At 36.5% G+C, this 26,420-nt stretch overlaps 1 protein-coding gene and 1 long non-coding RNA gene across 3 annotated transcripts in view; both read left to right on the top strand.

Annotated features, from left to right (window-relative positions):
- Positions 1-26,420, top strand: part of LOC116070567 — a 79,740-nt gene that overhangs the window by 32,145 nt on the left and 21,175 nt on the right. The window contains exon 1 of one of the 2 annotated variants that reach the window (XR_004110466.1): positions 18,201-18,305. The exons of the other annotated variant lie outside the window; for it this stretch is intronic. This is a non-coding gene — a long non-coding RNA (uncharacterized LOC116070567). Of the gene's footprint in view, positions 1-18,200; positions 18,306-26,420 lie in introns of those variants that run through there. 2 annotated transcript variants of the gene reach the window in all.
- Positions 6,837-7,919, top strand: Pom121l12 (POM121 transmembrane nucleoporin like 12). Its single transcript, XM_031341998.1, has one exon. The coding sequence runs from the start codon at positions 6,894-6,896 to the stop codon at positions 7,728-7,730; it is 837 nt and encodes a 278-aa protein (XP_031197858.1). The 5' UTR covers positions 6,837-6,893; the 3' UTR covers positions 7,731-7,919.

Raw genomic sequence — 26,420 nt, 5'->3', positions numbered from 1 at the left:
TTTTTCCACTGGATGGTTTTAGCTCCTTTGTCAAAGATTAAGTGACCATAGGTGCGTGGGTTCAATTGATCTACCTGCCTGTCACTATGCCAATACATGCAGTTTTTATCACAATTGTGCTTTAGTATAGCTTAAGGTCTGGGATTGTGATTCCACCAGAGGTTCCTTTATTGTTTAGAATAGTTTTGGCTATCCTGGGTCTTTTGTTGTTCCAGATAAATCTGCAAATTGCAGAAATCAGGATTCAGCTCAATGGAAGACCCCCAAGGCCTGACACTATTACTGCTAGGATGTGCTCACTGCTCTTTGAAACACCCAACAAGCAGCTGAAAGAGTCAGATGCAGATATTTATGCCACACCAATGGACAGAAACTGCTGGCTCTTGTGGGTGAATTAGGGAAAAGCTGGAAGGTGAGGAGGAGGGAGACCCTATAAGAAGATCAGCACTCTCATCTAACCTGGAACCCCGAGATCTCTCACTGAGCCACCAACCAGACAGCATACACCAGCTGTTATGAGGCCTCCAACACATATATAGCAGAGGACTGCTGGGTCTGGACTCAGTCAGAGAAGATGTACCTAACCCTCTAGAGACCACAGGGCATGGAGATGTCTGGTGAGATGGCAGTGGGGGCTAGGGGATTGGGCTGGAACATCCTCATAGAGACATTTGGGGGAGGTATGGGATGTGGAACAGTCAGAGGGTAGACCAGGCTGGGGGAGAGGATAAAATCTGGACTGTAAAAAGGATTAAATAAAAATTTAAAAATTGATTCTGAGAAAAAAATAAAAGAGTGCATTGAGAAGATAGAGATTATCATGATGTTTTGAAGCTGACAGCATTGGTGGAGCTCAGAGTTAGCACTTAATGTAGAAAAGGTGAGTAGATATGTGGAGAAAATCGACAGTCACTACGTTCCACAGAAATATGCACCTATATGTCTGTAGCAATCAAACTGTGATTAGTGTTACCTACAAAGAAAATATGATATGTAGTGGTAAATGTCATTTTTTCTGATTAGAAACTACATTTAACTGGTTATGATTACAATAGTTAAATGTTTTTATTCCTTTACTGACACAGTAAACATCCATCTACACTCATCCATCTACATTTTACAGCACAGATGTTTTTTAAAAATTGCTTGAAATTAGAGCTACATTTCTTAACACTTTAGGTGTTGCTCACTTTGTAGAGTTTCTGAAGGAATCAGTCTGAAGTGTTCAGTAATATGATCATTGAGGTAATACTTATAGGAGACACTAAAATTTAGTGTTTGACTTAAAATTCATAAATCAGTATGCTGATGTATAAAGTGTGTTAATTCATAACCTTTGGTAGATTGTCTATCTTGGAAAATTCATTTTCATTGATTGTAATCATATTACAGGATTTTGGTGGAAACATGTTGATATCATTCAGAAAATCTAATATATTTTCCAATAATTTAGATCCAGAATGACTTTATGATTTTTGTCATGGGTTAAAGAGAAAACTTTTTGGGAAACAGGCTTCATCTACAAAGTTTAACCAACCAGTTTTTAGAAAATAGCTCTCTCCTAAGATTGCTGCACACATTAATTCCAGCAGAAAACTCACTATGGTATATGCTGCTGTTCAGCATATATTCCAGTACAGCAAGAACACCAGTGTATACACATTCAACCACTCTTGAGCTATAATTGAGAGTCTTAAACACTTGTAGCAATCATTTTACTGTGGATCTTGCCTCATGACCTGCATGTAACAATACATTACATGTCTCTAGTTACTGGCAATAATTTAAATATATACTTTTGACTGGCTCTTCAGTAGATATTGCCCTATTGTTCTCAACTAAAGATGTGACCAAAACCAAGGTCATGCTGGCTTCTTATGAGGGTTTCCTTCCTACTAAATGGGCCAATCAACATAATGTGCATTGGTCCCCCCAAAATCAACAATCATTCATGCTACAATAAATGTTTTCTTGATTTATATAATTTTAATATGGTTTAGAATAGTTTTCTTGTTTCATTTTAACTGAAGACTCTTTACAATTATTCTAGTAGAAGGTCTGGCTTTCAGAGAGCATCTACTCAATGCATTACCTGTGGAGCTCATCTTTCTTAAAAGCTACAGAAATATGTCTCCTACTGTGATATCCAATGCACCAAAGAGCTTCTTGGAAAATCATCCATTCATTATGCCTTGGTAATTACTGTTTTGTATCTGAATAATTGTAACAAGCTGAGAGACTTTGAATTATGACTCTAGAAGAGTTACAAGAACTTAACGTGCTATATGTAACTCCTCTATACCGTCCAATCTCTGCCTTTCAGGAAGCCTGTTCTGTAGCATATCTTCAATCTTTATGCTCTGCTGGTTGATCAAAATGTTAACTTATACATCCTTAGCATGAATACCAAGTGCTGAACATTTAGAATAGAGAAGAAATTGTATTCAGTACTGAACAGAGACATTATCTTTGCCTTTAACAATTTCATCTTAGGGAAGAAAGAGTTCTACACAGAACATCACTGGTTCATTCATTCTATGAATTGAAGACTTAACTCTCAAATTTCACTTTAACTGGATGTAAAAAACATGAAACCCCATTTCCCTTTTTTCTTTTTTTCTCTTTATTTATATGCGAATTTCTCCATTCCCAGTTTCCCCTCCAAAAAACAAAAAAACAAACAAAAACAAACCCCTGTTGCCTCCCCCCTCCCCATGCCTGCCACCCCGCCCTCTCTCACTTTCTGGCCCTGGCATTCCCCTACACTGGGGCACAGAACCTTCACAGGGCCGAGGTCCTCTCCTCCTATTGATGATCGATTTTGCAATCCTCTACCATACACATGCTGCTTGAACAATCAGACCCCTCTATGTGCAGTCCTTGGTTGAGGACCTTGATGCCATGTAGAGTCGTATGTATGCTGAAATAAGAAAGACTGTAGCAGGGAATGGTAGCAGATTCCCTAATCTGAGCACTGTGGGTCACAGGAAGGGGATTGTTAGCTTAAGGTCAACAAAAAGTACATCGCTGAGCCATTGTCTAGATATTTAAAAAGGAACAACAACAAAACTAATGTATCTGTGAGATTTTTCTATCATATTAAATATAAATGCCTATTTTTCTTCAATGAAGCTTAATTCATGAATGTGGGTAAAATTTGAAATCCAGATTGTAGAAAAAGTTCTGTCAATAATGTTTAGGAGGTACCATACACTACCTCTATGTTCAGGGTTTGTCTCATGTGGTCAAATGTCACAATATTTAATTTTCTTACATTTTACCTTCATATCCATTATCACATTTATTTACTTTTGTATTTAAAAGATGTGCTATAAAGTGCATGAAAAGTCAAAGGACAACTTGAAGCAATTGTAGGTCCAGGGGATTAAAGTGAAGTCATCAGGCTTGGCTGGAAATGACTTTCTTTAGTGGCTTAATCATTATGTTGGCCTTTAATTACATTTATATCAGGAGAAGAAAGCAATATTATTATCTTGTTCAAAGGTATGAGCTTTTATAATACTCTAATATAGCTTTGGAACAATGCAGAGGAGACAGGATGCAATGCACTCAAGCATGTCAGCTCATCAGTATTGGCCAACTACATTTATTGTCCAGATTTAAAATAGATTTTAAGCAATTTTTAGAAATTTATATCAATTAGTAAGTCAAAAAGAAAGATGTGGAATTGTACAAGACATTCAAATGTGTACCTAGCACGCACATACTGTGTGTGTCCGTGTGTGTGTGTGTGTGTGTGTGTGTGTGTGTGAGTGTGTGCATGCTTTATCAATTCTAATGTGCCCATTATGGTTATGTATATGTATATGTGTGTGTCTGTGTGTGTGTTCCTGTAAGGAGAAATGTAGCAAGTGATGAACCAATACTGCATTTTCTTTTCAATTTTTTAATTTTCTCTTATTAATACATATTATACATATATATATATATATATATATATATATATATATATATGGTTTGAGAATTTCAAAGCTATATATACCATGTTCTGATCAAACAAACACTTGTATTCCATTTACTTCAGTTACACTATTTCCCATCAAAGCTTTCCTAATAAAATTTCATGATCTGTTTTGCTTAAAACCCTGAGTTTATTTATTGGTACCTATATTTGTGTAAGTACAGAGTCTTTTACTGTAGCATGAGTGGCAACTCAAGGAATACCTTGAAGAAAATTGATTCCCCCTGTTCTAATAGATATTCGTTGCCAATAACTATACAGTTTGGAATGACCGTATCCCCTCCCCACACAGGGGTTTTATCTGGCTTGGTCTTTTGCACATGGTGTGCATGCATTCTATTTGTGCTCTATTTACAGTATAAACTTTAGGATTTAGACAATGTTCTAGTTTGCTTTCTGTTCTTTGATTAAACATTCTAATTAAAGACAACTTAGGAACGTGAGGGTAGACTTATTCTATATTCCAGGCAATATTCTTTCATTGAGGGAAATCAGGTCAAGACCTCAAGCAGGAACTTGAAGTAAAACATGAAGGAATACAGCTTCCTGTCCCACTTGCTAGTTTATATTTAGTTAACTTTCTTATCCAACCTTGGATCATCAGTGCTTCACACTGTAGGACTGACCATCCTACATAAAATAAACAATGAGGAAAACTATTCATTGACTTACAAATAGACTAACCAAATAAAGTCAATTGCTTGAGACCCACTTCTCTGGCTTCAAGTTGATAGTTAATTCTAACTGGGACAGCACAATAACACAATATTTATTTTGTTTATCACAGTTGGCTATAGGAAATAGAACATTGTATCATTGAGGAGAATAAAGCATATCTATAAAAAAATTGTACCCAAAGGCATTACTTATCCACTCCATTGATAGTACTTCCTGAGAGGATTACCAAGTCTCTAAATTCTTGTTATCATTATCAAGAATTGCATGATTGAAAAAAAAGTTAAAATCTAGAATTATTTTTTGCTTTGAAAGTTGCATTCTGTAGATCATTACTTAAGGACCTTAGGGAAATGAAAATTAACTAGTCAGTAAGGGAAAAATACTCACTTGACAGTACTGTGGATTTCTCTCTGAGCTTCTGAAAACAAAGACCTTCTTATCAAACTCTGTCAGTGTCCATGACCTGCCTTTCTTCAAACCTGGAGGAACCTCTGTTGTTCTTGGATTTGTTTCTTATGTGTGCCTCTGCACAATTTCCATAGAAGATAAATGCTGAATAACATAACAACTATCCTAGAAGAATAAAAATGTACTACACTTACTCAAATAGAAACTAGATTGTTTCTTATTAGATGTTGTCCTTTAGCATTGTGACCCATTCAGTAGTGTTCTATTCACATGCACCTATGAAAGGTGCTTAAGTATAATACATTTCACATAGCCTATAACAGTCTTACAAATATAGCTATTATAATCACTTAGCAACACTTTTGTTGTTTAGGACTAGAGGATCTTTCTTGTTACTTTATGCACACAGTGACTATCTTATACTGTTATGATGAAATAAATTTTACCATATAAAATAAAAAGGTTTATTTTTATTACAGTTATGCAGGTTCATAGGCATCAGAGGTCCTGCTCTGTTGAAGCCTCATGTGGATAGTGCCACAGTGACCGAAGGGTCATAAGCAAAACAGGTAGGTGAAAGTTGCGCAGGAAGCCACAGACATCAAGATATGGCTAACTTGCTTCTTTCTATCAGAACTATTGAGAGAACTATCACAGTCTCATGAGGAATTCCTGAATTCCTTTGAGGACACACTCCTAGTATACCAAGGATCTCTTGTTAGGATGAATGGGAATGGGGTGCAAACTCAGTCTCCAAACTATAAAATATACACTATCAGTACAACACAGAGAGTAAGACTTAAAGAAAGGAAAAAAAGCAGAAAAGGGAGAAAAGGGAAGGAGATAGAGTGGGAGAACACAATAGTGTCCAAAAATAAGGTCAGCTATATATGATGTCTTGGAAGGCAACATTATAGGAGTCTACATGAAATGAATGTCAGTACTAAAATATAAATTATGGACTACCATCACAATTTCCATAGAAGATAAATAGTGAACATTAACAACTCTTCTGCAAGAATAAAAATGCACCACACTTATGGAAATAGAAGCTAGTTATTGTTTCTTAAGAACATTCAAATGAATAATGCTTATTTTTTCTATAATGAAAGAAAATAGACTTCTGTGAATAACCTGTATGAAATTTTTGTGAACTCCAAAAACTATTACGCCTTCTCTCTCTACAAGGCAAAATCAGAGTGAGGTGGCTGGTCAGGTGTTGCATGGCACGTAAGGGAAAAAATTCGCTGCCTTCTTAAAAAGACAAAGCAGGGATTACTACAATTCACCAAGGCTAGTTTGTTCACACAATCCGCTTCAGTGCCTGAAGCAGGATTGTCCTTAACAGACATGGTGCACTTGGTGTAAGTGTTGAGCAAATGCATTTATCCTTGCAATGGAATGATTTAAGGTGTAAATAGAAATGAGGAGCATTCCACAAAGGGATGGTTATAGAACCAATGGTAAACAAAAAGAAGCAACTACACAAAGCTATTCCACACAGAATACTATTCCTATTGAAGTTCATACCAGAATTCCATTCAGGCTCAGTAGTATGAAGCAAAGATATGTAGGAATGTGTTTCTGGGTCACAGGATACATATATTTATAAACATGTAAGAGTTGTAGAGATTATAAGGGTCAAGTACAAGTAAGGATGAACACATTTTTATATCATATCACATTAAGGAGAAGCCCCTGGGAACTGTATCCCTCGTGTCTGGAAGCAGCAGCATGCGTGTGGGTTCCCAGAATCCTCTCAGGCTCGTGCTCATAGCCAACGGTCCTGCCTGTGGCAGGTCCTTGGTTCCTGGAAGCTGTGGACATGGGCAACTCCCTGGGCTCACCCCAGAGATCGCTGTCTGCCCCCAGGCACCCAAGGTCTAGGCCGTGGCCTGAGTGGGTTCAGCAATGCCCTGGATCCAAAGTTCCTGCCCACCTCCACGTGCCCAAGAGAGTGGTGGGAACCTGGAGACGCTCCGCCATCAGACCTCCTACAGATGCCATCCTGGGCCTGGATCTTTCCAGTTCCTGGGACACCTATATGAAACGATGGCTTTGGAGTGTACGGAACCCTGGGTGGACCTGCAGCCCGGTGACAGTCAAGATTGCCCCTCCTGAGAGCAGAGGCAGTCCCCTGACCTCCGTAGGACAGGGAACATGCATTGCAGAGCATCCTGAGGAGCTTCCAGACCCCTGTGCCAAGGAGACAGTGCTGAGGGCTCTCAGCCAGTGCAAGAAGGGGACTAGACGATTTGATGGACCTCTGTGGTTTGAAGTCCCAGAGGTGAAAAACAGAAGACAGAACCCAGAACCCAAGCATTCTTCAGCCTTTAAACCCTGGATAAAAAATGGAGTGGCTGCTTCCTTTGTTCCCAAGCCTGGGCCTCTGAACCAAAGCAGTGACTACAGGAGCTTCAATGTCTTTAAGAAGGAGACTGACCTCCAGCCCTGTATCCACACAGCCATGCATGCTGTGTCAGAGCCTCACATGGAAAGCTCTGAGAAAACCCAGGCCCCCTGTAACCCCTGTCTACCCCCTGGGCCCAAGACTGGAGCCTGCAGAGTCTCCTTGGATGGTGGGGATTTCCATCCTTGCCTGAGTTCTGTCATCCCCTTTGCAGACTCCAGTGGACTTTTGCCCCCTGGCCCTACATTCTAGCCCAGTTGGGATGCAGTACTTGCTTCAGCTCCTTATGTTCTGGCCTGTTAAGCCTAAGCCATCTCTCCTGCCTATCAGGATACCCTGCCTTTAAGTCCAAATCAACAGCTTGGAATTTGTTGCTCCTTCTTATTTGCCCAGTTTGTATTGTGAAACATTTACTTATTAAAACAGTATTATCAATGAGAAGTGCTTTTCATGCAAAACTTTTCCAGCAGGATAAGAGCTAAGCCCAAACCCTTTCACTGCAAACTTCTTTACTTATTTGGGATTCTAATCATTAGCTCAGTTTAGCTTGAGAGTAGTGAGAGAAAATTGAACCTTGAACCAGGGTGAAAAGTGTGGGTTGTAATCTAAGAAACAAGTACTCAATAAAACGTCTAGGATCTGGTTCATACTTTTAGAAAGGTGATTCTTGTTGCATAGTGGGTTATCTGGCAGCAGCAACTGAAGTAGCAGCAACAGAAGTTCAATGGAGTGTGTCAGCCAAGAGCTGAGAATTGGTGGGTTGAGTGAAGAACCAGCAAGGACATATCTGTGTCCAGGAGGCAGATGAGTTGTTGCTGGTGTACTCTCTGGCATCACTGGGAATGTGAAGGATTGTGTAATCATTGGCTTATTTTTCATGTTACTGAAGTGAATTCTGTGCTGCTTACTGACATAGAAAAATACCAGCAGGAGAAAACACATTTGGAAAAACAGGCTTTTCAGTCATGTTTCCAAGAATGATGATTTTCTTGATCTGGTAGATTTTTCAATTGTGCAACTGAATAAATAAGTCTGGAACTCATAGTTTGAAGCCAGGGAATTACGTCAGGATCCATAGTCATATAGATTCATGTATAACATAGAATTAAGGCCAAATAAACTTGAGAGATGAATGGTGCAATGTGTATAGGAAAGGGATGAGGCAAGGAGTCTGAGGTGCTCTCATATTATGAAACCAAAAGAAGGAAGCTAAGAAAAGCCTAGGAAAAACAGCCACTGGCATGAAAGGGGATCCAGCAGCAGTGGGCACTGAAGAGGGCCCCAGATTTGAGGTTTAGACAGGAGGTATTCTAAATCAATTCTGCTTTAGAAAAAGGTTTCATGCAAGTAGGCCAGAGTCATCAGCACAAAGACAAAATTCTTTCTAGAACAACTCTCATTCTCTAGGCCTTCCTATGAAAAAGGATAACCATTGTACTGGTTCAGCTCATCTGGTGACACACAGAGAAACAAGACTTAAGAAAATATTCTGAATGTTACTTTGCCCAATTAGGATTAGATCTTCTAAAGGAATAATGTTAACTTTGATCATGGAATCAAAGCTGGGTGATAAAAATAATCTTAACAACTATTATCAAAAAGACAAAGTTAAGTGTTAGGATGTGGAGGAAAAGGAAGCTCTTGAACACTGTGTGTGGTAAAAGAAAATTAGTAGATCCATTATTCTAAACTACAGAAGTCGACAAAGAATTATTAACAGAACCACATAATCCCACAGTAGATAAATATCTAAAGAAGTAAAATCATTACATGGAAGAAATTTGAGTAATATCATCTTCATTTTAGCATTATTCATATACACAAAAAGATATGGGTCCAACCTCAGCATCCACTGGTAGATGAATATTATATGGTATATATACAGAAAAGGATATTATTCATGTACAAAAGTGGAATAAATCCTGTCACTTGCAAAAATATAAAGGTGGCTTATGTCAGATAAATCATATGTAGAAAAAAAGTCACTCACATACACAGAGGCTAAAATCATGTGTTCATGGAAGTATAAGTTACAGTGTAACAATAGAAGCACCAAAATCTTGGCAGTGTTAGGTAATGTGTGGAAAAGATAAAAAAGTTGGATAAAAGTCCTTCAATAAAACTAATGTGCACTGTGACAATTTTAGTTAGTAATGATGTATTACACAACCAAAAATTTATGAGTTGGTTAAGTGTTAGATTTTTACCAAATCATAATAAGGATGTGAGGAAATTTGCTGACTTAGCCATTTCACAGTGCATCACATTTCAAAATATATCTTTTGGATAAGTATAGGTACATGCAATTTTTTAATGTAAAATGCATATAAATAATATGAAACATCGGACAAAAATCCTGGGCAGGGGTTTATGTTATAACCCTGATAAGGAAAGAATGATGTTGAGGTTGTGCATCAAATCAGATTGTCAGTAAGAGATGAGATGTAGTACAGGGTAGCACCAATAATTAGAACCAACATAAATCATGTAGTATCATCACTTCAATATAATGTAAAGGTTTTTTGTTGTTTTTGAAAGAGCAAATGATAGTAGTCATAACTTGGAAGGACAAGCGGGAGCAATGAAATATTCACTACTGTGTCTAAACCATGAGGATCATGACATGCCAAAAGGGAGACACAGCTGTGCTCCAAAGGGAGGACATGCATTTCAAAGTTACAGGGGAGTGAGACCTGTGGGAAATTTCCTAGCAATATATGAGTTTCAGTGGCATTATGTTAGATTCACAGGACACTGGGCAGAGTAAAATAACATGATTGCCTTTGCAGCTGAGATGGGAGTCTTCACTCCACTGTTTACAAAGTGTCTCAAGGTCTAGTAGTCAAATTAAAGGTCAGATGGATGGTTTATCTGGATTCAGTAACAAATGTTATGTAAAATTTATCATTTTGGAGATGCTTTAAGATCTAAGCAAGATAGCTGCTGAAAGAATAAATTGAAGGAGGGCAATATCTAGCCAATTAACATAAGATGGCTATAGTTTGGCTAAAAAAAAAAAAAAACAACTTATTGATTCAGTCACCATAGATTAACAATTAAAATTATACCTGTACTGAGCATGAACAGGTATTTTTCATTTTTCCTAGGTGTATAGCCTAACAATGATTTGATGTTAAACTCACATTGTGTGAGTGTTAATATTGCCTGTCAATACACAGGGCCTAGAATCACCTAAGGGACAAACTTCTGGGCATGTGTGTGAGCAAGACCATAGAATGAGTTAGATGAATTGGGAAGACTCATGTAAAATTGAGTGGTACCATTGCATGAGTTGGGGTTCTAGAATGATTAAAAAAGATTAGCTGTGCATCAGTGCTTGACCATGTTTGCTCCCTCAAAGCAGATACAAAGCAACCAGTGACTTCCCGTTCTGGTTGCCTTTACTTTTCTGACAAAAGTTACATTTGTCAGGTGTTTTTTACAATGTAAAATAATTAACTATTTTTTATAAAAACATTTAAAGACTTAAAAATGAAGTTAGCATACAAAATAAAAGGATAGTCCAACACTGTAGCCAGAGTCAGCATCTTGATACTGCTAGTGTATTTTTGCCTTGTCTAATACTGGGTTCTAGAGATAAGACAACGGCAACTGTCAAATCAAGGGAACTGAAGGATTATGGGAAGTTAGAGGAAGAAGATTTAAGGAAGATTAACAAATTGGACTATAAAGCAAGAACACATTTTTTCCCATGAACTATAAAAGTGCTAGAAAATGTTGTTCTATAGATAATTTGAAAAATAATTTTTACAGGATATTAGAAATTAATTAAAAAGATAAAGACATGAATGAAAATGGGGGAATGAGAAGAACCAATATAGTTTTGGAAGTTGTGGCATATATAAATTACTGGGTTTGTTAAGTAAGAAAAGGTGTATAGACCAGTTAAATAACATGCATAGCCTCTCACCAGCATGTTTGATTTAGGGCACTGGGTATAATTTTCATTCAAATCACTTCTCTAAATGAAAAAAATGGTATGCACACACTTAGACAGTGTAATATGCACTCTAAACTAGGTACTCACTTAATTTAGTAGACACAATATGATTCTTTTTCTCCCTTTAGTTTGTGTGAGAAAGCTAAAGCTCTCATGAGACTCTGTATAGTTATTCTAAGTCAATATTCACAGTGGTGTGATATACATTGTGCCGTTGGGATGAGCCTATCAAAGGAAGAGCACATGTCAAGTTCATACAGTAACTAAATATACAGAGTTGGACACAGGCAAGTATATTTTTAATTCTCATTCAGTTAACAAGCCATCTATTACTAACTCACAGTGTTCTCAGATACAGCCTCTATGATTCTTAATATTTGTATAGTTACTGATGTACTAATGTGGACATGTCTGTTTTTAATTGCTGTAATCTCTGAACAGATTCCTTGAAAACAACTTGTTTTTTAGGAGATATTATTTCATGAGCTAGCCAAAATTTTATGAGGAGTTAACAGAATTTTTTATTCTGCTAACCAATTCTCACCAACTAAGTGTTGGGGGGGCTAGTGTTTTGTTTTAGTTTGGTTTATAGTGGTTTCTCCCATTAGAACGGGAGATAATATGGGCCTGTGAGTAGATGGCAGCATCACCTTCTTCATTCATGAGGAGTTAAAGGTCTGTTTAACATTATGTTGCATTCATATTCCTGGCCTTCCACATCTTCTGGAGTCTGGGTCTTCATAAGAGGCTTTAATGCCTCTTGTCAGGAAAGCTAATAATATACTTAACGAGCTGTAAAAAGAATTTCCTGGATTCTTCAAACAAAATAAACTGTAGGACTAACTAATATATGGATTGTTTTCAAAGAACCATCAAAAAGGAAGAACTAGATAGTTAAATCACTAAAGAGCCATAGGCCACTAACATGGAGTTGTAGATTAAAAAAAAAAAAAAAGAAGGAGGGGTAGAAGCATAGGAGAGTATATATCAAAAAGAAATAACACAAGAACACACACACAGAAGTGAACCGGAGTCCACCTCTCCCCCTTAGTAAAAAGTTCACTAGCTACAATTGTGATAGGAATTGTACTTTGTAAGGCTAATTGTTTGTAACTGGCAAGTGTGGTTAGACTGTCATTTGGCAGTACATGTACTTAGTATGTAAAATGTTGTCAGTCCAATCCTTAGCATATACAAAAGTGTCAAGTTAAGTTTTAATTCAAAGTGAAGAATTTTATAGATAAAATGTATTAAAGAATAATTTGTTTGATCCCACAATTGTGTTACTTCCACTTTGAAAACAAACCTGGTCATTATTGCAGGGCTTCCCATATATGTCCCCCTTACTCAGAATCCACTGCTGTCAAGCTCAGGACTGAGGGCCCTGTACCATAATGGTTCTTCTTCTAATGAGATGTCATGAGAGTTTCAACCTATTTCCTCTGCTATATGATCCTGAAGTTAGTCAGGTAGTAACTGTTGTCTGAATGTTCATGTTTCTAGGCACCAGGCTCATTCCCTCATGACAAAGCTGCATGAAAATCACAGAAAATCTTGACTGCACATGAAAATACAAACAGAGAAGCAGCACCCCTAAAAACGTACAAAATTTCCAGCTTCTGTTTAAATATTATTTTTTCATTTATGTGAAAATTTTCATCACTAATTGCATCTGTGTATTCAAGAAATTATGGATACAAAAGAGCATAGCAGTTTTAATATTTCTTCCCTATGCACAAAGATTTTCTGATTTCACATTCTCTTGTGGCTTTCTATGTAACATTTTCCTGTTGTTGCATGGTTTTCTTTGTACTTTCAAGCAGCCCTTTAGTAAATGGCATCATATTACATGAGTAGAGATAAGAATTCAATTTACCCTAAAACTTTCTTTCAACAGAATGGGTGAAGCAGTGCTTTATTCTGCATAAAGTTAGACAATTGAAATAAAAGAAATGTATTTCCAATATCATTCTTAGCAAACTGTGAGAAGGAAAGAAATAGCTGATGCCATTTCAAGACAGAGATAGAGAAAAATCATAGATTGGAATTGACATTCTAGTGATGGGAAGATGGTTTAGGTGGCACATACTTACTTTGCAAGCATGAGGGTCTGAGTTCTGGCCCCTAGTACCCAAATAGACTTTATGCACAGCCACACACACACATAATCACAAAATTGGAAAGAAACAGAGTCAGCAAGGCTCACTAAATGTAGAGGTCCGAGTTCACTGAGAGACTCTGTCCCAAAAATAAGGCAGAAAACAACGGAGAAAACCATTTAAAGACCATCTTGGCCTCTATACCATACCCACCACATATATACATGTAACCACACATACATAGAACCCACATATACATAAACATGTGCACAAATAAACATATTTACAAAGGCAAAGAAATAGTTAAGATATCTAGATTCAACATCAACTGAAAAATTTAAATTTAGTAAAAAAATAAATGGTGTTATTAATAGATGATAGAAAAGTAAAATTACTGTATTAAATATTAATATAGAAGACCTGCTGTAGTTCTTGATGCTCAGCCTAAAAAATGCTAGTTTAACTCTAAATTCTTCAACTTAGTAATAAGAAAGTTATACTATGCTGATTTTAGTTAAAAAGGTTTATAATTAAAATTGTTTTTATTTTAAAACTGACAAATGGATGAATGTACATAGTTAACATTCCTGTCTTGTTCTAAAGTCTGAGTTCAAAGTTTCCTCCTAGACTCAACACAAGTTTTAACATGAGGCCTAGTAAAATATTTTTAATTACATTATACTAAGATATTATGTATAGAATAAACAGTCCCATCTCAAAAAAGAAAAGTTGGGATCAAAGAAAAACGTAAATCAATAAAGGCTAACATGATATACCATATCTACATGTGGCATTCTAAACATGTTCTGGCATACATGGGCTCCAAAGAACATGGGCAGCCAAAACCCATGTCTTGACTTTTACTGTTACAAGCCCTCTTTTCTGGGTACAATCTACTCACTGAGTACACCTTTCTTCAGCAGACACTTCACAATTCTATTCTCTCACTCCCTAGAGTTGTCTGTGTATTTTAACTCCACAACTCAAATCTTCATGTATGACAGTCCCATGAAAGGGCTTTAGGGATCCAGACCCTGTCATATATTCCCTGGCCTTTCTGGTTTTCCTTTGGTGTCTGAGTGGAAGCCTCTGAAGCTTCATATTTCTTATATTCTGATTCCTGTAAACTGTAAAACTAACTTCATGTAGCTGATGCCTAGGTCTACTGCAAAATTAGGCAGTAGTTATCCCTTGTTGGACCAGGTTGCAGTAGTCTCTGAAAACCTCAATTGCAGTGTATGAAGTGAAACATTTCTTTAGGTAGATATATGAAACAAGAAGCCCTCTCCTTTAAACAAACAAACAAACAAACAAACAAACAAAAACATTCTTACCTTTCAACCTGTTACTGCAATAGCAAACATGTTCCTTTTCTGTTCAAAGTTCTTCAATTATTGTTCCTCTGATTTTGTATCCCAATTCTCAATATAAGGTTGGCTAAACATAAAGTAATAAGCATATTGCAACTTGAATATTATATGGCTTCATATTGTCTCTACAACATTAAGTAGTCAATCATCTTTAAATTCACATTTCTTCAAAATCCCAGCACAGGGACAAATTGTTGACAAGCTCTGTGCCACATGTAATGGTCTTTGGTTCAATTCCAAATAGAGATTTTGTTTCTATCTATTATCTCTTCAGCATCAAACATCTGCTTTATCTGCCTTGCTATAGTCAATCTGCTCCTAGCTCCCACTAGAATTCATTATTAGTCTCTGCTTATCATTCTCTAGAATTTCTTTGGAATTAGTCTTAATTTTTTTTTCCGATTTCCACTTTCAAACCATTTCCAAATGCTTAAAGAGCCTATGGGAAGCTTTACTTATGACAATAGCCTCAGTTTTCTGGTACCAATCATATATATATATATACATATACATACATATATACATATATAAACATATATGATATACATATGTATATATATGTATCGATGTATACACACACACACACATATATATGTGTATATATATATATATACATACATATGTATATTACCACTTTTTGTCACTACAACAGAAGTGTTTAACAACATAACAGGATGAATGTTTTCTTTGGGTCATAGTTTCAGTACATGGTCATCTGCTCGGGGTTTTTGTTTGTTTGTTTGGTTGGTTGTTTGTTTTACCCTGGTACATTACAAGGAACCGAGCTGTTAACTTTATGGAAACCATAAAGTAAGATATAGTCACCCAAGGAAACCTGTCCAATGTCCAGTTTGCTCAAGTAAAGTCCCATCTCCTAACATGCATAGAATGTCCCAAAGTATTACTACTAGCAAGGCACAAGCCTTCATTTTGCAATGGAGTTTATAGAACACCCCTAAACAAGCACACATGAATGTTATGCAAACTGAAAGAAGATGACTACTTTTTCCCAAGGGTAACATGGTGAATGGCATGTGAAAGAACTTCAGGGAAAGACAAACCAATGAGATACAGGCATCTTACCATTTGGTTAGAACTTGTAAGGAATAAGAGCATATTGCAATGCATCAGCGAAAATATGCTGAGGCAATGGAAAAATTTATCCTTAATTATATCTACAAAGGATAATTCCTTTATAATAGGAAATAGATGTATATACTTAAAAGAATTGTGTGGCTCAATGAGCTGAACACTGTGTGACTATACACTACCCTTTCTGTTCTTTCCCAGACACATCTTTATACCAGAACACAAACTTCCACCACCATCCATGCTCCCAGGGGTGAATTTGATGTGTGACAAGGCTTCTTCATCACCATCACATCTTGAAGAATATGGTATCAGGGGACAAGGCCCAACCTTGCCCTTACCCGCCCACAGAGCTCTACAGCTAAGCTGCAGGATCCTGTTTTAATAATTCTGTCAGGGGGACAAGTCTGGCACTCACACCACGAAAAACTTCTTCTGCTCAGTTGATTCAGATTTAGTTCTCCCTCTCTATGGGGCAAGCATCCACTGTCCTGCGCCTAGTTTTAAGGAGAATCTGATTTTCATGGAACAAGTGTGTCCTCAAGTACATGAATCAGCATCAACACCGTCACTATGGCAGAACTCAGCACAGGCACACTATGGGAATTTACTCTGAATTATTGAAGACTCAAAACAAGCAAAAGTAGAGGTCAGAAAAGAAAAATTGCAGAGCATTCCCAAAACCTACAATTAAGTTCATTCAGCCCTACTAACCTCTTACTTAATAGGTATCAGCATAGATAGAATGTTCTATGTCCTCAAAAGCTGGTAACTATAACCCTATAAGTCCTTCATTATTTTTTCTTCAATGTGAAGAAATGAAAATGTATAATAGAAATGTAGAAACAATGTTGAACATCTTAAGCCATCTCAGAAATACAACTAAAACTACATTGAAGTTCCATTTCACAGCTGTCATAATGATAGTTATTAAGTAAACTTCAGTGACTGATAAGAAGGCCTGGTCAGTAAAGAGTTCCCTACCTAGCTTGATGACCTAATTCTGATCCCTCAAATTCATTATTTAGAGGGAGATAACTGATTTCCTGAAGTTGACCTTTTACACACACACAGACACACAGACATACACACAGACATACACACACACACACCATATACATATGCACAAATTTGCATATACACACACCCACATACTCACACACATATACCCTAATTAAAATAAAAATATTAACACCCAATAAATATTAAAAATTTACAAAAGTTGGAGCAAGAAAGGTGGCTCAGAAGGAAAGAGCATTTGCTTCTCATCCAGAGAACCTGAGTTTAAGTATGCCACTTTAGTTTCTTCTTACCCTTTGACCACAGTATTTGATGTCTTCAATAAGCAAGACTTACCTTACAGACTGGTAAGCAACAAGAAAAGTGGCAATATTCTGTGTGGTTTTGCTGGTCTGCAGAATGGCCTTGATCAACAACTCAGAGGGGAAATAAAAATTGCTAAAATATTTTTTAAGTGTTTACATTTTTACCCATCAGGAAAAAATAGATTAAAAATATATTGAAGGATCATCTTGCTTCAGCCATGATAGCTGAAGTCAAGAAGACATGAGAGTAAATGCTATACAAAAATTAATTCAAAATTAATCAAAGACCTTAACCTAAAATCCAACATACTAAAAGTATTGAGCAAAACTTAGGTAATAGATTTAGGGTTATATAAATAAGTAAAAGCTTTCTAACACAAATTCTAATAGTACAGGAAATAATCTCCCAAATCAACAAATGACAATGCATAAAATTGAAATGTTTCTGCAGAGCAAGACAAATAGCAGCAGGATGAATGAACAGAATGGGAGAGAATCTTGGAAAAGAATACCTCAAATAAGGAGGTGATATTTAAATTATGTAATGAGTTGATGATACCTGAGGACATTAGCAACATAAAACTGTGCCAGTCAATAAATGGGCTATTGAAGTGAGCAGCTAGTTCTTACAGGAAGATGCACAAACAACCATTGAATAGTTTTTGAAATGTTCAATGTATTTGGTCATCAGGGAAATACAAATTAAAACCACTCTGAAATTCCATGTAATTCTACTCAGAATGGCCAGGATGCTGAGAAGATGAGGATAAACTTCTAACCATGATTTAGGTGCACTGGAGTGGCACTTCTTTTTTTTTTTTTTAATTTTTTTATTAACACCACACATTGTATCCCATTATAGATGGTTGTAAGCCACCATGAAGTTTCTGGGAATTGAACTCAGGACCTCTGGAAGAGCAGTCAGTGCTTTCAAATGCTGAGCCATCTCTCCAGCCCTGGAGTGGCACTTCTTAAAGTATATGGTAGGTTTACAGCAGAGCAAGGGAAAAAGATATAGTATTTACTGTACTCATTACAGCTACAAGCCTTGGGTTTTATAAGTGAGCTTTGTAAGAGATTTGTATGTCTTTAGCTAAACACAGAGACTGAATTTTATGTATGCTTAACTTTTTGTTGAAGAAAAACAACTCTTACATAAATATATCTATTCATAGCTCTCCTTGAGTAAGTTCATATGCATATTTAAATACAGTATGATTTCTCACTTACTGTTCTGCAGTTTTCTAGCAATGTTCAGGAAGCATGGATTTTTGTATAGGTGGGAACCAGTCCAGTGCAATGTGATTAAGGTGTTAAAGAAGTAACAGAATTGTTTTCCTGTACACAGACTCACAGTTTGCTGCTGCTGTCTGGAAGTTTTACTCATTCCTCACCATGTGACATTCTGTCTAGTCCTTCCCTGCTCCCCCAAAAAGATACATTTTCAAGTTGATTTCTAAGTATGCCCCCTTTCTGTTCTTTTTTGCCTCCACCACAGAAATCAAAATGTATATGTATTTGATTTGTACATGGAATGTACGATCACACTTCGTTTTCCTTTGTCAATATAGAGAAAAAAGTTCTGAGAAAGTAATGCTTTTATCAATTTTACAAGCCATTGTTTAGCATTTCTTTTTATAATTCTTAGTTTTCTGATAAGATTTAGTTATGAATAATGTGGTCACATTTCAAGTAAAAATCCAATTTTAGTTTTGTAGAAATGGTCATTATCAATGTCATTATTCTTCAGGAATACGAAAGCAAAAACCTAGTTGCAAAGTCATTAAGATGACTCCACAGGGAGGATGTGTCTAGTACTCTTTTGTCCATCCAGTCCATTATAACACCACTGAGTATCTTCCATTTCTGTTTGCACACAATTCAAACTGCTTTTTAATAAGCACTAAAAAGCAATCTAAGGATTATCATCATCTAACTCTCTGAACGTTTATCTTCTTTAAGACTGTCTGTCTGTCTGTTTCTCTCTCTCTCTTTCTCTCTCTCTCTCTTCAGTTCTGATTTGATAGAACCTGTTCTTATAACCTAGGGTTTAATTGCACTGTACCAGGTTTCAAAGTACTAGTATGAGAGCCATGAATCACAAGTGTTTTGTGTTTTCCATAAATATCTGTCAGAACTTTTCATAATTATATGCTAGAATCAAAGTGATGATGCATAGAATATGACTATGCTAAACTGTTGAGGCAGATGCAAACAACATACAATGGTGTAGGCTCTGCAAAGTATTCAAGGATTACATTCACATGTGGAAATCCACTTACCCCTCAATCTGCTGCAGGATAAGACACTTTAAGATGACTCTCAGATTTAGAGGGTTCAATCCGAATAGCAAGGAGAATGTTACACTTCAGACAGAACAATTAACATGTCTTGCTCTGAGTCAGAGTCAAACAATACTGGTTGATCATTTCCTTTGCCCTTCTGTTGTTCCTCTATTCTTAAAGGAGTATCTGAGACCCAGATGCCATCCCTATTTAGGTTGGTTCTTTCTTCCTTAGGTAATCCTTTGTAGAAATGTCTTCACAGATACAGAAGTGTATCTCACCAATCTGTTTGGCGATGATAACTCTTGTCATGTTGACAGTGAAGGTCAACCATTGTACCCCTATTTGTGAGGCCCTCTATGCAACTGTACCTATCCAAAATTATTCAAATATTGCATGTTGGTAAGGCAGGAGGCAACCTAAGCATGTGCAGTAGAAGACTAGCCTGTTGTAGGAAGTAATGGGATGGACAGGCTTTGACTCCAAAACCTAACTTCTAGAAATCATTAATGCAAAGTAATTAATAAAGTGAAACACAAATAGCTGGGGTGTCCCTAAAGCTGTTGTCTGTTTGTGGAATATGCTCCCCTTATTGAGCTGCCTTGTCAAGCCTCCATGGGAGAGGATGTGCACAGGCCTGCAAAGACTTCCTATGCCAGGGTCGGAGGATACCTGGGGGACACTTCCACCCTTTCAGAGGAGAAAGGGAGGAGCGATGGAGGAAGGGATTGGGTGAGGTGGGGATACCAGGAAGGTGGGTAGAGTTAGGGATATAAAGTGAACTAAAAGTGTTATCTTATCATTTCATTTGTTCTGTTATTGTAACATGTTCATGAAATTGATATCTTATTAGACCATGGTTTTTGGAGGAAACACTATCTGAGGGACCATGTGCAATCACATTTGGTTGCAAAATGAACCATCTTTTATTGCTTTGAGGTATAAGCTGTTTCTTTCATTGATACACCAACTTGTTGACCTAAAGCTTACCTGCCTCCTGCAATGGTGGAATATCATTGACTATTTTTGGATATACTTTCTTTCCTGAGAATGTATTCCTAGAATCTAACTTTTTCTTCCTCATAAAATAAAAATAAACAATATCTAACAAGGAAGAGGGAGAAATACCTCTCCCTCTCTCTCTCTGTATATATACATATATATGTATACATATATACATATATATGTATATGTATGTTTATATACATATATATGTATATATATGTATATATACACATATATATTTATATGTGTGTATATATAAATATATATTTAATAACATGTTAATATAATGCAGAAGTAATTAAACAATTATCTTGATGTCTACTTGCGATTCCTGAAATTACAATTAATTTTTATGGAATTATGAGAGCTTCTGAAGCCAATCTCTATAGAAAACCTGTATTATGAGGAACCATTAAACTAGTCTCAGCAATGAAATTGCTTGTTATTTTCTTTATATCATTGAATAAAACACTGCGGTCTTGAAAATCAGTCTACATTTTTCTGCTTCTGAGTATACCAACAAAAAAGACACTAGAAATATTCCTTTGAAGATCATATTGTTCTGACTCCATTCATAAGCAGTCAGCTCATGCTTTCTGCCAATCAGCACAACACACTGTAAATAAGTTTAGCAAAATAGACATAGTGCCTTATGAAACATATGTCCTTAATGAGGCACAGCAATTTAAATAGCGATGTAAACTTAAAAGAAAATCCAAGACTCTGTGACATTCACCCCCTCCCTCTCCACATTTCAACAATGCTTTCATTATGCAACACTTTTGTTAGAAACATCCAGATAAGAATTCTCTTTCTAACATAAGATAATTTCTACAAGTTGATTGCTGTGTACAGAAAACATAAATGCAATGAGCTATATGGAGAAATTAGTTCCCTACCAAAACACTCCAAGAACATTTTCAGACAGTAAGAAGTTGATAAAGATAAATATCCATTTACATGTGAGTTTTCTGTGAATCTTATTTAAAATTGTGTACACCCTATGGCTTGGGGGTGGAGGGTGATAGATCTCATCCTCCCAAGCATCCCAGTGAGGTTTCAGATGAACTGATGATTTGCTTGCATAAGCTTGTGCAACACTATCAGGCCATGCTTATAATTGTGCTGGATTCCTTTTGGGAAATGTCAGACCTAAGCATGAAAGTTTCTATGTAAGGGTACCAATGCTACATCCTGGAATGTTTTACCCATCTCCCCATCCCATAAAGAGCTAACCTGCATGTTCCGGAGGAAATGCAAGCAGCTGTGAAGGTTACAGACTCCTAACATCTGTCCCTTATGCTTCAGATGGTCCCAGGGGCAGAAGTAAGGTTGGGTAAATATGTGCTGGATTCTGGATTACATTTGAGATATAATATACACAGCCATCCATGGAGTATTATAGGTCATTGCAATATTTTACAGATGTATTTTACATCTGGCATAGGTAAACATTCCACCCTTAATTACAGGTTTACCGACCATATCTGCTGAATCATAATTTTAATATTCTTTGAAATGTACTGGTGGTATCTAGTGTGTGTGTGTGTGTGTGTGTGTGTGTGTGTGTGTGTGTACAGTTGGTAAGAAAAATATTGCTTGCCTGAAACCTCTAAGAAATCTCAGGAAAATGTACTTTCTAGAAGCAGAACTTCCTTTTGTATTGAAAGGACATATTTTAAATACATACTATGTTCTTCTTTTTATAACTTTTACTTTGTATAATACAGTGGAAAATATTTAAAACACCGATTTAGCCAATGGTTAAGTCAGACCTGCTAAAAGAAATACATGAGAAATGTTTACAAGTAGAATCTATGCTTATATCACAAGATTTATATACCTGTTTTTTTAAAAAAATTCTTCTTATCCATTTCATAATTAACATTTAAGCTTTTAGTCTGATGTAGCATGTATGTTGAAGTTCGAGCAGAAGGAACGAGCATAATTTCCTTCAGCAGGAGTCTGTTATTAATATCATGTCCTAGTCTTGAAGATATGAAAGTTTATGAAAGGTAAAACCTTTCTTAATGCCCTTCGTAGAACTCTCTGCTTTCAGTTCAGTGTGGAGCAAACAATTATTGGTTTAGACCACCTAGTATATGATATTTTGTTACAAAAGAACTAGGACAATCATACTGCTAAAATATCAGATGCAAATAGGTCTATTTCTAGTCATTTATGTGAAATGACAGCTATGGATTATATATTTGAGCATTTATTTATGTGTCACAAGAACATTTTGGCATGTCCGATGCAGTGAGTGGGGTTTCTAGTGAGATTTCTATCATTGCATCTGGGAAGGGACAAAAGGTCTTATGTAAATGTTAGTTTAGAGATGCTTCCATCTGACACTGGGCTTAGGGATCCCTGTTCTCATAACTTTCCTGATGTTCCTCTTCTATCTCAAACAAAAAGAATAGTAACAAAAGATGTATATTTATCTTCAGTATGATGGGAGAGAGAGAACTTGTATTCCACTTCTTTTGATAAGTGACATTATAGCATCAATCCAGAGATGTGTTGGACAGATCATTATTTCTCGCAACTTCTTACCATTTTTTAGGTGTATCAAATATATTTTCATCTTAAGTTTCATGATTGTCTTGAGGGGGTAAAGCAGTCCTAATCTCAGTAGAATTTTGGTTTTGTCTGGGCAAAAGAATCTCCTGCTGTTTAGTTTTAAGTGACTTATCAAAAAGTGATAACCAAACCATTAACAAAGGAGGTTACTGAACATGCTATTGTGACAGTGGATGTTGACCTTTTGGTATTCATGTGACTCTGCCATGTGAGACATCCTCTGTGCACATCAGAAATAATGTTCTCAATAAAGGATCATGTCATCTTATATAAGGACACACAAACACACACACACATACACACACACACACAGAGAGAGAGAGAGAGAGAGAGAGAGAGAGAGAGAGAGAGAGAGAGAGAGGGAGACAGAGAGGGAGGGAGGGAGGGAGGAAGAGAGAAAGAGAGAGAGAGAGAGAGAGAGAGAGAGAGAGAGAGAGAGATTATACTCAGTGTGTCTATAAAAATAACTGAGTTGCTAACTCATCTGTTGGACGAGGCCATATGGAGGAAGTATTAGCCAATGCTCTAATCTTCTTCTGGCTAGGCACCAGTCCCTGACACAATGTTATGACTGTAGACAGGAGTCTAACATGATTGTCCTTTAGAGGCTGTACCAGCAGCTGACTGAAACAAGTGAAGATACTCACAGCCATGCATTAGACAGAAGTCAGGGACCCCTATGGAAGAGTTAGAGCAAGGATTAAAGGAACTGAAGGAGATGACAACCCCACAGGAATACGAACAATTATTGTGAACTAATGTGAAGCCCTTGGAGCTCCAAGATAGTAAGCCACCAAGCAAAGAGCATACATACAGGCTGGTCTGAGGCCCCAGGTATTTATGTAAGAGTGGTCTGTCTAGTCTGGCCACAGTGGGAGAGGACTTGCCTAATTCTGTAGAGATAACCCAGGGTGGGGGGAAAGGGAGAGGGGAGAATTCCATGAAGAATTCTTTAGAGGGCTGATAGGGAGGGAGCACATTTGGGATGTAAATAAATAAAATAATTAATTAATTTTAAAAAGAAAATGTTTTACATAAGTTACAGTGACCATCCAGGAATCAGGTATACATTGTTAGCTCTACATTAATGGGTTATTGGATATGGATGGTTAAGGTGTGATAGTAGGAGTTTTGAGCCAATAATTTGAACAGAGCATAGTTTTGAGAACCACTGCTATATGAGACTATCTGGATCTAGGTTGATATGTGTATGTACAACTTCAGAAAGTCTAGAGTGGAATAAAGATACATTTTCAGTAAGACCTGGAGAAAGTTCTCAAAGTTTGAGGTAATCAAATGTTTTTATCGGTTTCTTTCTTTCTTTTTCTCTCTATTAAATATGCCAATGTATAATGACAGATTCTCTGTCTAGATGCTTATCTTGAAATGTTCACCAGGGTTGGCTTGGGAATTGAGTCTTCTAAAGAAGGAGGAGGGGTCTTTTATATTGGTTTAAAACATGGGCCTGAAAAAGTCCCATGGCCCTGAAAACTGAAAAAGTCTACTACTAAGCCAATGACCAAGTTGAGTCTTTGTCTCATAATAGAGTAGGTAGTTAAAATAATGTATAGATCATAGCAAGATGGTCAAAGGAGATGGTAAGGGATCTTGTAAATAAAGTTGGAATGCTATTGGTTAGAAGAGCTGCGCTTGATTTGTCCCTGCACAAGTTCAAACATGGGGAATGGAGCATGGACCTTGAGAATGTTTTCCACTGTCTATCCACAGAATTGTAATAGAACTCCTGTGGTATATGGAAGTGTCTCTTTTGTAAAAGAATTCTTTGAATAAACAGGTGAATGTCAGAAAACAGCAGGGCCTTCCTACAAAAAAAAGGAAAAGCTTAAAGCCACTCTTGGTAATGCAGACAGAGAAGAGCCAGCAGAAGGTGAGGCAAAAGTTCATGCATGGTGTTCTTACCTTCTGAACACAAGCAGAGTTTGTTGTTTTGGATCCTTAAGAAACACTAAAGTTTGTGGTGCTATGACCACATAGAAGTATATCAAAGTAATAGAACAGACTATTTTAGTGTTGAGTATCATCTGTGGGAATTACTGAACTAGTGTGTCCCTTCAAGATCTAAATGTTCTCTCACAGAGGATATTTTTCTCCTGGCATATATTAATTCTAGTGAGCAAATTGTCCTGATAGCACTTCAACTTCCTCAGATCTCCTACTTGTATCCTCTGGAGTAATCACACAATGTAGAGATTATTTGTTTTCTTTGTCTTTGGCTGATCTTGACAATGCATAGTACCATTTCCACGTCTGCTTTCATTGAACAGCGCTTCTGTCAACCCTTACTATTTTAAGGGAGAAAGCCTACACTACTTTACTAGTATAGTGTATCAAATTGTCTAGTAAGTTTATTTTATATTGTCACCCAATCTCACTTTAATGCTTCCATATATTAACTAGCTTGACTTAATTTCCACCTGTGAAAATAAGATGATCCACTTTCCAGTTTGGGGAGTTTAAATCTAGAACATTAATCTTTCTAGGTATCCAGAAAGTATTTATCAAATACACTTATTTCTGATCCTTTAGATGATTCTTTATTTTCATATTATCTAAAGTCTTCTTTCTCAAAGAGTTGGAACATTAAAAGTACAGTGAAAAAAGAGGTTCATAATCACAAAATCTCAACCTAGTTATTAGTATGTTTTCTTTCATTTATTTTAAACTCCCTGTATTCCATACCTACCATGTATATATTTTATTTCTTTTCTTTGGTGGGGAGTGTGTGGATATTTAATTTTTAAAAGTTTAATTTATTTATACTATATCCTGTTCATGGTTTTCCCTTCCTCTACTCTTCCCTCACTCCTTTCCTCTGATCCACACTTTTTCTCTTTCTCATCAGACATGAGCATGCTTCTACATAGTTGTACTCAACCTTTCTAGTTTTCAGACCTTTAAATACAGTTTCCAATATTGCTGTGAGCCCCCAACCTTAGAAGTATTTCTTTAGTAGTTCATAAATATAATTTTGTTACTGTCACAAATTGTAATGTAAATATCTGTGTTTTCCCATGGTCTTAAATAACTGCTGTTACAGGGTTATTTGAACCCCCAAAAAGATGGTAACTCACAGGTTGTGAACCACTTTTAGGATCTAAGAAATAACAGTCATGAAATTAATATATATATGTATATATATATATATATATTATTATATATATATATTATTATATATATATAATTATATATATATAATATATATAA

Source organism: Mastomys coucha, unplaced genomic scaffold (assembly GCF_008632895.1).
Source record: "Mastomys coucha isolate ucsf_1 unplaced genomic scaffold, UCSF_Mcou_1 pScaffold22, whole genome shotgun sequence".
In the NCBI taxonomy this organism is placed as follows: Eukaryota; Metazoa; Chordata; class Mammalia; order Rodentia; family Muridae; genus Mastomys; species Mastomys coucha.
The sequence above is the reverse complement of the archived record's forward strand: the minus strand, read 5'-3'. Positions and strand labels throughout refer to the sequence as shown.